This window comes from Sesamum indicum, linkage group LG2 (genome assembly GCF_000512975.1).
Source record: "Sesamum indicum cultivar Zhongzhi No. 13 linkage group LG2, S_indicum_v1.0, whole genome shotgun sequence".
In the NCBI taxonomy this organism is placed as follows: Eukaryota; Viridiplantae; Streptophyta; class Magnoliopsida; order Lamiales; family Pedaliaceae; genus Sesamum; species Sesamum indicum.
Window position 1 is genome coordinate 4,035,461 of NC_026146.1, and position 17,762 is coordinate 4,053,222.

At 34.5% G+C, this 17,762-nt stretch overlaps 4 protein-coding genes across 4 annotated transcripts in view; 1 reads left to right on the forward strand and 3 right to left on the reverse strand.

Annotated features, from left to right (window-relative positions):
* Positions 1 to 2,079, forward strand: part of LOC105179209 (pentatricopeptide repeat-containing protein At5g42310, mitochondrial) — a 3,534-nt gene extending 1,455 nt beyond the window's left edge. The window contains exons 2-6 of the mRNA XM_011102809.2: positions 1 to 545; positions 749 to 901; positions 1,006 to 1,077; positions 1,422 to 1,608; positions 1,826 to 2,079. The exon at positions 1 to 545 is cut by the window's left edge and continues 20 nt beyond it. Coding sequence (XP_011101111.1) covers positions 1 to 545; positions 749 to 901; positions 1,006 to 1,077; positions 1,422 to 1,532 — 881 coding nt within the window. The 3' untranslated portion in view covers positions 1,533 to 1,608; positions 1,826 to 2,079. The remainder of the gene's footprint in view (positions 546 to 748; positions 902 to 1,005; positions 1,078 to 1,421; positions 1,609 to 1,825) is intronic.
* LOC105179217 (carboxypeptidase A6) lies at positions 2,356 to 7,049 on the reverse strand. Its single transcript, XM_011102820.2, has 11 exons — positions 6,619 to 7,049; positions 5,982 to 6,039; positions 5,790 to 5,900; positions 5,408 to 5,545; positions 4,965 to 5,034; positions 4,821 to 4,876; positions 4,500 to 4,625; positions 4,028 to 4,167; positions 3,256 to 3,328; positions 3,099 to 3,173; positions 2,356 to 2,873 (listed from the first exon to the last, which is right to left on the reverse strand). Exons 1-11 carry the CDS (start codon positions 6,771 to 6,773, stop codon positions 2,562 to 2,564), a joined length of 1,314 nt encoding a protein of 437 aa, XP_011101122.1. The 5' UTR covers positions 6,774 to 7,049; the 3' UTR covers positions 2,356 to 2,561.
* LOC105155424 (zinc finger BED domain-containing protein RICESLEEPER 2-like) lies at positions 7,859 to 10,108 on the reverse strand. The gene is made up of 3 exons (XM_011071299.1): positions 10,094 to 10,108; positions 8,668 to 9,966; positions 7,859 to 7,864 (listed from the first exon to the last, which is right to left on the reverse strand). The coding sequence occupies exons 1-3, from the start codon at positions 10,106 to 10,108 to the stop codon at positions 7,859 to 7,861; spliced, it is 1,320 nt and encodes a 439-aa protein (XP_011069601.1).
* Positions 13,449 to 15,052, reverse strand: LOC105179234 (vinorine synthase). The gene has a single exon (XM_011102840.2). The coding sequence runs from the start codon at positions 14,912 to 14,914 to the stop codon at positions 13,571 to 13,573; it is 1,344 nt and encodes a 447-aa protein (XP_011101142.1). The 5' UTR covers positions 14,915 to 15,052; the 3' UTR covers positions 13,449 to 13,570.

Below are 17,762 nucleotides of genomic sequence, written 5' to 3' on the forward strand. Positions count from 1 at the left end.
TGGCTAGTTATAGGGATAGGGGAGAATGGCAGAGATCATTTCAGGTGCTCAAGGAGATGAAGAATTGTGGGGTCAATCCTGATCGACAGTTTTATAATGTAATGATTGATACCTTCGGGAAATATAATTGTCTTGAGCATATGATGGCGGCATTCGAGAGGATGAAGGTGGAGGGGATTGAGCCAGATACAGTGACATGGAATACCCTTATAGATTGTCACTGCAAGCAAGGGCATCATAATGAAGCAGAGGAACTATTTAAGGAGATGCAAGAAAGTGGCTGTTTGCCTTGCACAACAACGTATAACATAATGATAAATTCTTTGGGAGGGCAAGAGAGGTGGGATGATGTGAAGGAATTGTTGGGGAAGATGCAGAGCCAGGGATTATTGCCTAATGTTGTCACCTATACCACACTTGTTGACATTTATGGACAATCAGGAAGATTTAATGATGCAATTGATTGCTTGGAGGTAATGAAGTCAGCTGGACTTAAACCTTCCTCCACAATGTATAATGCACTGATCAATGCCTATGCACAGAGGGTATGTTCTGAACTTCTAAGCTATGTCATTTTTTACAACAATTCTTGGTTAAGGTATTTCCTTTCTGAGTGTAGAGTGTAGAGGTAGATGATCAAATAATTTTGCTCCTCTTGTTGAGTCTCCCTCTTAAGGAACTGAAAATTTCTTTCTTGACAATGTCCTTACTACCTAATGACTAAGTGTGATGTTGGACCTATTCACAGGGATTATCGGAACAAGCGGTAAATGCATTTAGGGTCATGAGAAGCGATGGTTTAAAACCTAGCCTATTAGCTCTCAATTCATTGATTAATGCTTTTGGGGAGGACAGGAGGGATGCCGAAGCATTTGCTGTGTTGCAGTACATGAAGGACAATGTGAGTGAATGAATCAATCTGGCTTATATTGATTATATGTGTCTCTAGATGCAGCCATCCGAATACAGACCATGCTAATAACTCATGCATTATTCTGTACTCAGGACTTGAAACCTGATGTTGTTACATACACCACACTCATGAAAGCATTGATACGCGTGGAGAAATATGAAAAGGTACATGTGACGTTGGTGCTCTTTCTTATATAAATGTGTTTAGCGTTGTAGAGAATAATGAACTCTAAAATTTTTGATACTAGATTCAATGAAGTAGACGAGTTTTGCTGCCTCTTGTTCATAGGGAAACTTTTTCGTTCTTGGTGCATTTTCTATTGGATGGAATCCTTTTTCCTTTCTAAATTTCCTTTCTATTTGTTCATATCCCAATGTTTACTTCCAATTATTTCTATGAACAAGAAGATTTATTTTCTATATTGCGGAAGATAACTACAAAGTTCTACTCTTAATCCTTGTCAAACTAACCACATATTCTGTATGTGCTTCTTATGGTTCGATTTCAGGTTCCTGCTGTTTTTGAGGAAATGCTTCTATCTGGATGTGCCCCAGACAGAAAAGCCAGAGCAATGTTGAGATCTGCTCTGAGATACATGAAGTCCACACTTAAACTATAGCTGATTTGTGTGTTTGTCATCTGGAAAAGTAAACCGTGGACTCAATAGTCAGCTGTCGTTTAACCATATATTTGAGGTCAGTACTTGTTTCCCAGAATGTGTATAAATTTGGTACTGACGAAATATTTTTCAGAATTTTTGAGGTGCATAAAGTTTTGTTCACTTCTAATAAATGTGAGCATAGTCACGTCTTATTCTCAATTTACTATCTGCTCAATTTCTGCCTATTACATGCAGATCAGTTAATGACGTGCATCCTATTTCTATTATGATGACAATCAATTTGTGCCCAGGTCCGGAGACACTCTTAAATTTATCCGGGGATGCCAAGAGCTGCTCTCTGTCTGCCTTGCACAATTTTTTGGATATACATTGAAGGGACAAAGCTACGGGTTCTCTCAAAATTTGCTATGAAATGTAAATATCACTCACCTAATTACATGCAAACATTTGTAGCGCAACGTTAGAAAAAAAATACAGTAAGATCTTTCCTGCGATAATTAAGGTGACAGTTCACTTTCAGGAAGAGAAGTATTGATGTATTACATGCGATGTGTTAGAGGCAATTATTCCGATGGTCTCGAAGTTCTGATACTTGCTAGAGACAACATTCTCTCTGACAAGACAGAAGAGCAAACAGAGGATATTATAAAGAGCCAACCTTTCAAAAGATCCAACAGGGGGAAAAAATGGAGAAGGTTTCGATGCAATGCATGTATCTATGTTGAAAAGTTCCAATCAAGTACAAACATAAAGCTAACCCACATCAAAATTTAAAAAAAGAATTACATAAATATAATTACGTCTCTTTTGGCTCTTGCAGCTGATCATAAATCAGTTATGTGGTAGACTCTCCTGTTACAAGAAGCTCTTTGAAGATCATATGTACAGAAAAATATGACTCGTTAACACCTTCAACGAACTGTATCATTAGAAATAATATACATGTGCACACGAAAAATCACTCCTCCCCCAGTAGAAAAAATATAAGAAAACCTAAATTTGTTGAAGCAAACTATAGCGATGTGATCAGAGAGACATGCCAGAAACTATAGGCCTGGTGCTCTTGGAAATTCTAGAGCAAAACATGAACAACAGAAGCACAGAGGACAACAAGAACAATCTGAAATACGCTCTGATTTCCTGCAGTCCGAGGTCAAGGACCTCCATCTTCTTTGCGTATCTACTTTTCCTGTGCATTAGATACCCATTAAGATAGTCATCTATTGATACCCAATTGTCAAACCTGGATGCAATTGCCTTTGACTGAACTCCATCCATTTGCTGCACGCCTATGCTGAACATCTGGAAGAATGCAGCTGACCAGTCATTGAGGACTCTCTGTCATTGAAAAGATCAACCACATTGAGTGATTATGGAGAAAGGGAAGGAACAACAGGTTAGATCCTGCCTTCTTCCTATAGGCAGTTTGTCTGGAAACATTAATGAAAATATCACATCGATGTAAGATAAGTGAAACGTAGAAGACCCTTGATTTCGGAAGCATTAATGATAATATCACATCAATGAAAGAGTAGTGTCATCTAAAATGATTTGTTGACATACGTTGAAGGAGGTGATATCTATTGGATTGAACATTCTAAAACAGTCTTTTGACGATGCTTTGAGATCTCCATAAATCTGCAAAGTGTGCAGAAAAGGATATCAGGTGCCAAAACAAGCAGCAAAAAACTTGCAGTTAACAATAAGGTATTCAGCAGACCTCAAAAGTAAAAGCCATGGGCACCCTTGCAATGTCATACATATAATCTGTTGCCGTCCCATGGGCCAGATACCTGTATGAATGAGACAAAGATTTGAAATTAGTAAAATGGAATTGTAGGTGCTATAAGTTAAGATCTTCATGTTGGTTCTCCTTATTTTATTTTAGATAGTAGCAAAGTGCAGGACACGTTAACCAAGAAAAAAAGTCATGAATAATTAAATAACATTTGAAATGACTACAGGTTGTGGGCAGTTCTCCCAATCATGAAATCGATTGGTAGGCCTTGCTCCAAAGAAACCCAGTTCCTATTATTTGACTTATATGCAGTTGAGACTAGTGTTGGTAAACGTTTAAGATAACACACAAATTTTGTGCTGGAATATGAGTCAGACACATCTCAACAATATAAAATACTGTCCACATATATCTTTTATTCAAATATTATATTTAGTTAGAGTAAAAATTTATAACTGGGGCCAATAGTTTCCACACATGATTCTCGATGAACATAACCACACAGAGAGGCCAATATTGATGCTGCTATTGAGCAATTAAGAAAGATAAAAGGACAAAGATAAGTCAAACATTGAATAAAATACTGTTTGCAGCATCACATCAGTAAGGTCTTTCAAGTTACTAATACAAACTTGATGATATGTGAAAGTGCTGTGGAAGATGAAACAAGGTATGCCAATCATCGCCATTGTAAGGCCTCTAATTAATATTAAAACTAAAGTTAAAGTTAAACACAGTAAGAGATGATACAAACCCGACTGAGGCTCCACCAGATCCAACTAAGCAATGATCTCTGAGGTAAAAATGGTTCAAGTCATCAAGCATTGATTTCATTATCTGGTAGGGTATTCCATCTGGAGTTGTATTTTTGTGATCATACGGCATAAACAAAGCCTAAATAACAGAAACAAATCCATAAGACCAAGAGCAGACAGTCTACACATGATATAGTCAATAATAAAAATGTTGCGGAAATAAACAAAGCATGGTAAGTTGCGAACACTGAGCCTTAGTCAAGCATTTGAAAAAATCGACAAACATCAATTCCAACACTCTCATACTCAGCTTAAAGTATAGGTAAGTATGAGAAGGTCAGCTCACTTACTGGCTGAAGTGCACCCAATTAAAAATATTCTGTATGAAAAATCTAGGAAGTCCAATAACTTCAAATATTTGAATGACAAAATGAGAAAAGTGGCAGTACAAAATAAAAGGCATTGACTTACCTCCATCCCTGAGTGCACATTAACCCAAATGTGTGGTTCAAATGATACAGACAATTTTCTCATAATTTGACTCTCAGGCTCACTGAAAGGAGCAGGCCCAGGATTTTCTTCGTATGGGTCATAATCCTGAGACACAGATGAGAGAAATCTTAGGGCATCATAACACCTACTAGGCTGTTCTGATCAAGCCACCACATACTTTCCACAAGTTTCTGGAGGAAATGAAGAGAATGCTCATACAACAGGACAGTTTGACAAAATTAACCCATGATATTGAGCTGAGTGGAACTTGCCCATGACCAAAAGAAAATGCTTAAATACCTTCTCCTTTTTGCCCCAATCTACACTCCAATTCCGGTTGAGATCAACTCCTCTTCCTGCAAACAAGTCAAATTTTGAGCATTTTGTAATTTATGAGGACCAATATTGTATTTTAAAATAAAAGCAGAAGCATTAATATGAGACCATTTCTTCGCTCACAAAGCTCTCCATCTTCGACACGTTTGCGGCCATTCAAATTTTCAACTGGTACCACCTGTTACATAGGTGCTCAGGAGGTCATTAGTTGTCAAAGATAAAGCTATTCCCTCTCAAATGGAATCATTATATCCTTCTGCACAGTGTTATGCCATTATATCGTCTAACTTTCAAATCCAGCTACACTTTGATAAGATGGGTATAAAAATGGGATACAAACTTGTGTATAATCATTCAATGGAAGGATAAATTAACATTCCAAACCTCTCGACGAGGAGGTTTCAGAAAGATAAGCTCATACGAATCTTACCATCAACATCAATGTGATGAAGGTTGGAAGACAACACAATCTCTTCCCACAATCAGATTCTCTAATTTTCTACATGTGATGCGCATGATAAAATTAAAGAAAGAACACTAAATAAAAGTACCTTTATGATTAGCCTATCAAGTGTCCTATTTAAAGTAGAGCGGTCCACATTGGGTAAAAACTGCTCTTCACTTAGAATGGAAAGGAGCCGCAATGCTAGTTCAGTTGTAATTAGCTCCCTCGCATGCTGTCCAAAAGTCTGGAATACAAGGAATCATCTGTCAACAAAACCAGCAATAACCGACCTGAGATTTTTTAAACACTATCTGAATTTAAAAACAGGGTGTTGTAATTAAAAAGACCTGCACCCATAACCTGAATACAGAAAAGTTTAGGGATGAAATCACATCCTTAGTCCGTTTCTCTTACTCCATTAATCCAAACAAGATAGAATACAAAAGAATGCGACAGATTATTTTAAGAGTTAGTAGAGAAATACTTACAAGCAGAATCCTTAGCTTTGTCCTGTCATCACTCTCTTTCCATTTCTGGCGATAAGTAACCACAGTCATCTGTGCCTCATAGCCCTTATTCTTGCTCGAAACTTTCTCAATCTGTTAAATAATAAATATTAAAACAAGATGCCCATATATCAAGGCCAAAGTATTAATTAGAACACAAGAATTGATACCCACTGAGAGTTTATCTGGGTGACGGTGAACCAATGATTCAATTTCCTCTAGTAAAGCTCCACTGTTAATAATTTAAATGGCAAATAGAAAAAAAATTATGAGATGGACAAGTTTGAGAAAACCAATACAATGCCAGTGCAAATGAAGGTACATGAGCAAACAAAGTTAAAAAACTATCAGACATCTGATTCCTTTATGATATTCTCGTGCTTCTTTAAAATTCTCAGGAGCTATAACATACCAAATGTTAAACGTTTGCCTAAGAGCTAAGTGTGAAGCAGAAAAAGAAAAAGGATAAACTTCAAACGTCAAGCTTCAATATGGAGGTTTATTAAATACAAGCTAGCTCAGATTCCGGTAATTTTGGGATAAAAACAGAATAAACATTCATTGGAAATTCGCTCAACTAATAATTGAATAAATAATTCAAATACGAGGAAGCAAGGAAATCCGGCCCAGTCAACCATCAAACCAACATTAATTGAAAACCAAATATCCTTCTTATGATTAATTCTAACTCAAGCAATGTCGGATAAACTAATGATAATCACACAGGGAAAATCCCATTTAAAATAGAGATCAAATCATGCAAATTCACTTTTTTTTTTTTCTAAAACAAAAAATAAATGGGAAAAATTACCTGGTATGGTAAAGATCGTGATTAATGGGGGTAACATCAAGATGCAGAGTGCCATTAGATTTTCCATAAGTCAAGGTAAAATGATTAGCAAACAGAACGAAAGATGCGAAAATCAGAAGATTCGAAAGGAGATTCAGGCGACGGTGAAGTCCCATTTAAAACCGGCGATTTATTACGCGAAAAATGCAGGAATTCTTCTGATTTTTCATCTCATCGTTCGGCAAAAATAGGAAGACTTCTGCGCCTGCGATCTTGTGGAAATCGGTACGAGGGGGTGGTGAATTCAGAATCGACGGATTTTTTGAAAACGCGGACTTATCAGACAACGACGTCGCGTTGATCACTTTAACGGCTACGATACCTCCGATCTGCTGCTGTGCGAGTCTATTTTTAGCCCAATTTTCTTTAGTTGCCTATTTATTTTTTATCGCCGTATATCGTGTCTGTGTTGGATCGGACGGTTGCCAGTTGAGGAAAACAAGTGATGATTGGTCAAAACTCAAAAGTAGAATAGTGGCGAGACAGGCAATCAATACAGATCTAGGGACTTGTTTGGTTTCAATTTCATGTTCCGGAAATATTTCCCCAACTAATAAAATATCAAACTGCTTTTTAGTTCTTTTTTGCCCCCCTTTTTAGCGTTAATTACCCTCTCTATTTCTAAAATTTGATGTAAACACACGATCCATATAATTTAAAAAATTAAATCTTGCTCTCTTATTATTTTTTTAGTCTAATAAATAAATTATTTCATTAGTCAAAATTTATCAAATTTATTGATATGAGTAACAAAATCAAATGAAAATTCATATCTACCATCGACTGACAATAAGTAGCATGAACCCCATACTATGCATGAAAATTTTTGTGCTAATTTCTGTGCACAACATTGAGTTTATTCTAGTTACTCACTTATTGCTAGGCCTGTCAACGAGTCGAGCTCGACTCAGGAACTTCGAGCTCGAACTCGAGCTCGATTTACCCTGTTTTGAATTATGAGTTTGAGCACATTTATACAATAATTTATTTTTAATCAACTAATCATTTAAAAAGACAAACAAGCCTACTAAATTCATAAAACCAAATAGAAACCACAATATATAAAGATTAAATTTGTCAATAAACCATTTAAATAAAAATAAATTGGTTACATTTATCAAAATTCAAAAAACTTTCTAAACCAATGTTTGTTCAAAAGTGACAAAGTCCACGTAACGAAGTCGTTCTTGTTGCTATCCTCTCAAACCTACATAAAATAAATGATAATAAATTATATTAGAACCGTATAACACAATTCAACCAATATGTATATATCTCTTTGCAAGTGAATGAGAATAGCACAAGATTATCAATATGGTTTGCTAGAAAATTAGCAAACCCAACAAAAAAGATAAAAAAGTTACAACGTAATTTGATATCAATACCAATTGAAGTATCAACTCCAACCTTAGATGACCGATCTCAAATCTCAAATCTCAAACTTCAAACCTCAAATCCACCACATTAAGTCATCTCAAAGATGTCACAACATGATGCAATTTAAAAGCAACAATTGAGACAATTATTGACAATTGAGTTACATGAAGTTACCTTTGACACATCACCATTGAGAGGCAATATGTATATATCTCTTTGCAAGTGAATGAGAATAGCACAAGATTATCAATATGGTTTGCTAGAAAATTAGCAAACCCAACAAAAAAGATAAAAAAGTTACAACGTAATTTGATATCAATACCAATTGAAGTATCAACTCCAACCTTAGATGACCGATCTCAAATCTCAAATCTCAAACTTCAAACCTCAAATCCACCACATTAAGTCATCTCAAAGATGTCACAACATGATGCAATTTAAAAGCAACAATCGAGACAATTATCGGCAATTGAGTTACATGAAGTTACCTTTGACACATCACAATTGAGAGGCAAATTTACATATATTGTTTTTTTGTCGCTCTACAAATTAATGAATAAAATTCAATACACTTAAAATAAGTTAGAAACAATAGTGATATGTTCAAAACTTTTAAAATACAAAAGAACTTACCAAAGATTTTTTCTTCACTCCAAAGCGTTTTCTCAGCCAATCTCCTCCACACATCAATACTTGAACCGTATCTGAAGTCAATGATGCACGATATTTGTCTATTACTCTACTTCCCGCACTAAATGTAGCCTCAGAAGCAACAGTGGTGATCGAGATAGCTAAAATATCTCTTGCCAATATCGATAAAATCTTATACTTCAATGCATGAACTCTCCACCATTCCAGAACATCAAAGTCTTTCCCATCCTTTTTGTCCTTCTCAAATATATAATAGTTTTCCTCAAGATATAAATCAAGTTCAGACTTTTGAGGCTGAATAGATTCCACTGATTTTAGATATTCAGCATACTCAGACCAGCCACTTTGAGTTTCAACATTTGCAAGATCTCGATTCGATAGTTTGTTTCTTTGCCCTTCTCCAATTGACTCGTCTTCAATGTTAGAAATAGTCACATACTCAGAATAGAGCTCATATAATGTCTTCCGAACAATAGTAATTTGCTTCTCAACATTCTCTGAAGAATATAGTCTTGGAAAGCATAATTCAAGCGCTCTCAACTTACACCTTGGATCCAAAGCAGCTGCTATAGACATCAGCAAATTAGTATCTCCCCAATATTTGTCAAACTTGTTTTTCATTCTTGCAACCATGTTCTGAATGAATATATCATTCTCTAATGACTTCTTATCTAACAAAACTTTTACTCTGCTCACCTCATTAAGGAACAAATTTGAAGTAGGATAATCACTTCCGGAAACAATGTGCGTAACTGTCCAAAATAGCTCTAATATCGAGCATACTTTCTCTGCTTTTGTCCAATCCTCTGCACTTGGACAAATATAATAATGTGGTTCCCGATCAGCAAACCTTGGGAAGACATCTTTGAATTTGATTGCAGCAGCCAACATTTCATATGTTGAGTTCCACCTTGTCCGACAATCATCAACTAACTTCTTGTCTGGTAAATTCAATTGCTTCACTATCTCAAAATATATTTTAAGTCTTGCATCGGATCGTCGGACATACTCTACACTATCACGTATAACATCAACAATATCTTTAATCTCAGAAAGTCCATCTTGAGCAATGAGATTAAGTATATGGGCGCAACATCTTACGTGGAATAGTTTTCCCTCACAAAGTAGTCTTCTTTTGTTTTTTACATAAATCTTCAGATTTTCAATAGCTGAATTATTGGCAGACGCATTATCTACAGATATGGTGTGGATCTTACCATCGATACCCCAATCCTCCAAGCAGCGCCAAATGGTATTCGCAATTTCAAGACCTCGACATCCCTAACCACATAGTAAATGCCCATTTGATCTTTAGAAGAGTGCAAATTATAAATAAGATAAGAAGAAAGCATAAACCCTTGAATAGATAATCAGTGAATATCCCAGTATAAAGATAGGTCATACAAACATATTTATCTTCCATTCCCGTATTACAAAAGGCCAATAATCCACAAAAGTGAGAAGTAAGTGTTGAATAACTCAAACTGAAACTTCAAGTAAAACTCAAACTTATCGAAGAACAACTCCAAGTAAAACTCAAACTGAACAGGAAACCGCACTCGTCGGTGTCCTCGTTGCCGACTTGCCTTTGTTGTTGCCGTGAATTTGGGGGCTAGGGTTCTAAGGGATGGGTTTGGGGAAGAAATAAGGGAGGGAAAAGAACGGAGATACCGAGATGGCAAGAGAAAGAGATAAAGAAAGAAAAAGGAAGAACAAACGAGAATAAGAGAGAGAAAGAGGGTTTTTATTATTATTAATATTATTATTATTATTATTGATATTATTATTATTATTATTTTAAATCATGAGATCGAATCATAAAATTTTATATAGATATAGTTAATTATGTTCACAATCTGCAAAATTTATATATTTATAAATGTTAGTATAATATTGATGTAACTATCATCTTACATCGTTGAATAACACGGGTTAATCGGACCATCAAAATCCAGATCAAACCGTTAGATATGATTAAATTTACAGAAAAATATGTTTGGTAAAGTTTTAGACTTATTGGATATACGGATGTCGAGATATCGTACTCGAAACATAAAAGTAATCATTCAAGACGGTGTATCGTTGAATCAAACCATGTGATTTTAAATCATACCGTCTGATATGATCTAATTGACACAGTCTTGTATATATTTAAATTTTGTATGAATCGGGAGCCCGAATTTTAAGATTTCATAATTATTGATTAAACTTTTTAATCTCATTAATCATTATATATATAATAAAATAATAATTAGAATTATTCAACCATCATCATCATCATTATTATTATTATTATTATTATTATTATTATTATTATTATTATTATTATTATTATTATTTTAAATAATGAAATCGAATCATCAAATTTTTATTATTATTATTATTATTATTATTATTATTATTATTATTATTTTAAATAATGAAATCGAATCATCAAATTTTTACATATATATAGTTGAAATTAATATATGTTAACAATTTGTCAAATTTATATATTTATAAATGTTCGTATAACATTGATTAACTATCATCTTATATTGTTGAAAAATATGGGTTAATCGGGCCATTAAAATTCAGATCTGACCGTTAGATATGATAAAACTTACAAAAAAATATATTTGGTAAAATTTTAGATTTATTGGATATACGGATGTTGAGATATCGTACTCGAAACATAAGAGTAATCATTCAAGACGGTGTATCGTTGAATCAGGCCATGTGATTTTAAATCATACCGTCGGATATGATCTAATGGACACAGTCTTGTATATATTTAAATTTCGTATGAATCAGGTGCCCGAATTTTAAGATATCGTACTTATTGATTAAACTTTTTAATCTCATTATATATATAATAAAATAATAATTAGAATTGTTCAACCACCATCATCATCATCATCATCATCATCATTATTATTGTTGTTGTTGTTATTATTATTATTATTATTATAATTTTTAGATTAATTTATAGGAATTACTAAATTTTGACATAAATTTATAAATAATAAAAAATTATAAGTGAATTACTTGTCAATTTAAGAAAAATATAACGTAAAATAAATATATATTAAAATATAACATAAAGTTTATATATGTCATATTAAATAATAATTTTAATTATAAAAAATTATAATTTACTAAGTTGTTGATCAAATTTATTTTTATATAAAGCTTAAATGTATAAATAAAAGTACCATAATTTATTACTATCCAAAATAAAATGTATGATATTGATTAATAATTATAATATATGGTCAATTTTAATTATAAAACTGATCAAATATGAAATATAAAATTAAATATATAAAAAATTCAAAAATAAAAAAATATAAAAAAAATAAAAAATATTCACCAGCTCGCGAGAGAACACCCAAATATGAGCTCGAGTCGAGCCGACTCGACTCATCTACCACCCCTACTTATTGCAAATTAAACAAGTCTTCAATTCTCAGCTTTTCGGTGTCCTCTCACCTCTAGACCATCCCCACTGGAAAGCCCATCGTCCAACGATCATTTTCCACCAATTAATTTCAATTTTCTTCAAGTTTTGAGCATTTAGACATCCTTTGTTTGTCGTTAACTCCTCCCACTCGCGACTCCTTCTTGTCACCATCTTCCTCCATGGGCTCAGCTCCCCACCACATTCACGCCACGTCAGCAACCATATAAGACTCCACGTATTTAAGTTGAGATCAGTTGCCAAATGAATCCTTAAATCCCTATTTGTCCAGCTAATTTTTGGATAATTTTGGTCGAAAAGATCAAAATTTAACACTAAATTAAAATTTATAGGATTAAAATTGTCAATCCAATATTTACAGCACTTTTTTGCCACCTCTACACATATAAGACTAATTTTATAATTTGTCAATTACAATAATTATAAGATATTATGGGGCAATTATCAAATAAAAATATGGCCGGTAACATTCATTGGAGCAATGTTAGAAGGTAGTTCTTTTTCATATGTAAGTTAAGACGATTATTTTAGTAAAATATGCGGAAATATATCATTCCACTTATAGTTTCGTTAGGTTATTTACATGTTGTACTCAATGCTTGTTATGGGGTAAAATGGATTTTAACACATAATTTTGTTTTCTTGTGAATGTATGATGTTTTTGTGCATTGGCGGTACTATATGGGAAATTTTAGTTCCAACTCAATTTGATTAAATCTGAATTAATTATATAGCAAGTATAATATATTTGTCATGTGTTGGCATACAGTTCAAAAAAAGTGACCATCACATAACAAGTGTATTCGACCAAATTTGATACAGATAAGAATTTTCCGTATTACACTTACACTCAATGCTCCAAACACCAGATACAATGTCAACTTCACCATCTCTCCTCGAATCACTTTATTAAGGTATATTATAGTTACTTTATTTGAGATTTGATATAATTATGAATAACATTTCGTTGTTTAAGGTGAGTATTTGTAATTTTTTAAATAACAAAAATGAATTTATAATTATGTCAAATTTCAACGGGGTAGTCGTACTTTGCCCTTCTATTAATTAGTGAACCACGACAATCAACTTAAGTAATGTTTATCGCTATATACTGAAGTTTTGTGGAATAATTTTAAATGAACTGGTCTTGTAAAAAGTGTTAGGACACAAAACTTGGTTCCATCAAGAAGTTTTTTAAGCAAATTAGATTCGATCGAACCAAATTAATGACATAGCAAGTATCATATATTTACTGTGCAATTGATCACTTTCCATGAACTATATGTTAATAACACGATAAATGTATTGTACTAATCATATAATTCGTTCATATCCAATCAAACGCGATCTGAGTTAAAATCTCCTGTACATGATATGGGAAATTTTGCTCACCTAACATTCCAGGAATGTTTATATTCTTGAACACTATGCAGCAGCATTGCCAATGCTTAGAGGACTTGGATTCAAAGAAGCAAAAATTTTGAATTCTTGATTGCCTTCTAATATGACCATCTCCTGTTCATCCAAGGTCACCCACGCTTCTATTCCATCACCACATCTGCTGTCCATCAGAACACTAAGATTCATGAAAAATGGTCCACTTGAATCAATGCTGCTGACCCATACAGGCTTTCCCCACCCAAAATCAACATCATAGAACCCCAACTTGCACCAGCTGGTGAACCCAAAGTAGTCCACATCTTTACTGCTAAACTCTACAATCTCCTTGAGATACTTCTGCATCATATTTGATCCTTCATCGCCTTGTAGTTTCTTCACATAGTCGGCATCAATTTTCGATATGGATCGCCTTATTTCGTCCACTAACTCAGGAAATTCAAGATTTTCCGTCCCTCCTGTGAATTTCGCACTTGTCATCCAAATCAGGTTGCCAAGGGACTGTTCTGAGAAGTTTGGAGCTGCCCTTTTGCGCAGGTTCACTATATGAGTCAGCAGAGAAGGTCTTTTGCAGCCGAATCTCTCTTCAGATGCAGCCATTGCACATTTCCATATGAAGCCGGAGACGGCCTCCACACGTGTAGGCTTACCCGTTCGACTTGTGCCCGTTGCCATATCTTTGAGGGAGGCGATTGCTGAGCCATCAAACATAAATCTCCTGGTTACAAACTGGCCTTTTTTGAACAACGAACCCCACATCGCCATCGATGCGTCTTTAAGCCACACGCCAGCGGCAGGGAAGAGTGCCGATGCAGAGAAGTCAGGGGAAACGAGCTTCTCAACGGATGAACTAGCAGCAGTACCCCAACTTTTCAGGAAAGTGCTCAAGGCAGTTCCGTCAAGAATCCTGTGGGATATGCACAGCCCAACCGCAATTCCACCACATGCAAATTCACTTGCTTGGACGTTAGTCACACAAGCTCCAGCGCTTTTGAGTCCACACGGGAGCAACTGCGCGATCATCTTAAGATCAGGGCTTTCAAGAAATTCAGTCAGGGTGCATTTAACCTTCGCGGTGGTGAAACAAGCCCCGTGATCATCACAATCAATAGAAACATCGTCTCTGATCGTGCCCGCGAGTGGGAAAAATCCGGTTAGAGTTTCTGAGAGTGATTTCTTGAGCACAGCAAACCTTTCAAGAACTTCAAAATGGCTGGCAGCACCTTCGTTCGGGTAGTAAACGACAACCGGACCATAGGCTGCAGGAATCAGCTGATCCAAAACACATAGCTTGAAGTTTCTAAGGTGATTTGGAGTTGGAAAAGATGGCTTAATCCTCTCAACTGAAATGATTTCCACATCCATGATCATTTGGGGATGGAAACAATGAAAAACAGTAAGGTTTATCAGTTGGAGACGGCTGAATCTTTTACTGAAATAACAACTTTCAAAGGAGATAAGTCAAAGGAAAAGATGCTACAGATGCTTGTCTTATTTGTGAGAATCAGTTCGGAGGAGTATTGTATTCAATTTTCTATTTCAAATAATAAAACAAATAGTGTAACCATTGTAGCATAATCATATATATAAATAGAATAAAAAATAAAGAGTGAATAGCAATTTATTCCTCTAATATTGAAAATGAACATATTACTCAAAACATAACAATTTACACCTCTATACTTTTTAAAATGAAGTAATTTACCTCTTCATTTTAAAAATTATAGAGGGTAAATTGTTATATTTTAAAAAATACAGGAAGATAAATTACTATTTATTTTTTTATAAAGAATAATTTGCTTATTTACGATATTACAAAAAAGTTGTTTGTATTTTTTCTAAAAGTCAAAATAAAATTTAGAATGAAAAATCCAATCGTGACGTATGCCTGTTTTCGGGGCTAGTTTATTCAAAAATTACGGCTCTCTGAACGTAGCCGTGTTTTGAATTGAATCACCACTTTCAACATTGTCTAGTTGAAAATAAATGCAGCTCTTTATTACATTTCAACACTCATGATTTTCGAACAATTAATATATATATATATATATATATAGCTTTGATGCATTTATATTCCAAGACTAAATACATGTTTTATTACACCATAAAAATGGTTTACACAAGACTCGCGGATAGACGTTGGATAGACTCAAATAATTAAATTAATTATAAATTATATTTCTTATCCTTTTGTAAATTGCACAAAAATTCGGTTTAAGTTTCTATCTTCAAAAATACAAAAAGTCAATCCATACTCATTTATAAGTAATAATAAATATTAAAAGTTATTAATTACAATGCTTCTTTTAAAATTTAGTGTAATTACTGCCCATTACTTTTTTTTTTAATTTATTCAAATTATTTAATGAGTTCATAACAAAAGTAAAGGAGAGACTTTTATATTTTGTCTTTCTTTTAAAAGAAAAAAATAACAGTGTAGTTTTATAGTTCTAATAATGATAAATTGCATAGATAAATAAAGATATACATGCATAATACCGTCAATTAGAGAGTTTAGGTATATGTGACCAGGATATCCTCCATAATCTAAATAGTGCTATAGTACTAAGATTAACTAATAAATCGGTATTAACAATCTTATGTCTAATCTCCTCGACAACTATATGAGCTAAAGAGTTAGTCGATCATTGAAGCTACTGGAATCTTTGACCAATGATGAACCACATATTGTCCTCTCCATTTCTTTGACGCCCAAAGAATGTCCACATCCCAATTATGACAAGGCCAAGATAACCGCATCTGCATATTCATAGAGTCGATATATTGGGTTGAAAATCAACAAATGAAAAATAGATGGTTATGTGTTTCAGGTTGTCCATCAGTATAAAGAATACAAATCCTATCGAAGTAGCTAACTCATGATTTATCAAGAGTAGATAATCTTCCCAAATGGCCAGCCAAAGAATAAACATGTTATTTGGGATCTTAATGAACCTAAGAGTAGTTGATACCAGCCTACTTTAGGACCCGGTGGAAAGAATATCCGGTAAGCCGCTTTATTAGTAAAATTACCCCCGTTTTATTGTTACTCTAACTATAGGAGGACAGAATTGCAATTGGGCAAAGTTAAAATTCAAGGCCCAACTGATCTTGGCATTGGACTTCATCCCAAAATTGTGCACTCAATCTAGTTGGGCCTAACCACAAGGAAGCCCATTTACTAATCCGGCCCGAGCCCAAACACAAAAAGGTCGAAAAGCGCGCGAAATTTCCGGAAAGCAGAGAGTTAAATGACCGTTGGGCACCGACCTACGCTCCGCGAAACCGACTCAAACCCCGATTTGAATAATACAATTTATTCTGTGACGTCCGATCAAATTAATCTCATCCGTCAACGCCGCCAGACAGCGTCTATATATTTATCATCGTCCTCTCTTGGCACATACCCATGGTTCACTAATATTTGTCATCGGTGCTTATGTTGTTTAGGACTGATAGGGTGTCGCGTCTGCTGTTCGAATTTATTTGTGGTTAATGTTTCTTAGGTATTCGCGTAATTGAAGGATTTGTCTGAATTGTTAGTTGATTGTATGATGCTATTTGCTTTGATCTTGAGGAATCTTGGTATCAAGTTTCCTCTGTTTCGGGTGAATTTGATTCGCGAGAGAGCGGTAATTTAGGTTTTCATGGTTTGCTTGGATCATGTTTCTTCTATCGCTTCAGTTCTGGGGTTCGTTCGCTTGTATGTAAAGGCGGAGGATTTATGTGAAGTATGGGTATCACATGATATGTCGGTTTTGTGTTCCCGCTCATATCCTTTTCGTTTTGTCATGGTAATTCATGGAAGTAGAGCAAGAATTTGCGGAATTTGAGGAATAATTCCAAGAATTTGCAGAATTAGGAAAGAATTCCAAAAATTCGCATAATCGGAGAAAGAATTTCAAGAATTTGCAGAATTAGGGGAAGAAGAACAAGAATTCACAAAGGTGAGCAAGAATTTCAAGATCGCAAATTAGAGGAATAACTTCAAGAATTCGCAGAACTATGGAAAGAATGACAAGAATTGACAGAACTAGAGAAAGAATTTCAAGAATTTGCGGAATTAGAAGAATTACAAAATTCACAGAATTAGAGAAGGAATTTGAAGACTTAGGTAAAGAATTACAAGAATTTACAGAACCAGAGAAAGAATTTAAAGAATTTGTGGAATCGAGAGGAACAACTTAAATAATTTGCAGAATTAGGGAAAGAATTGCAA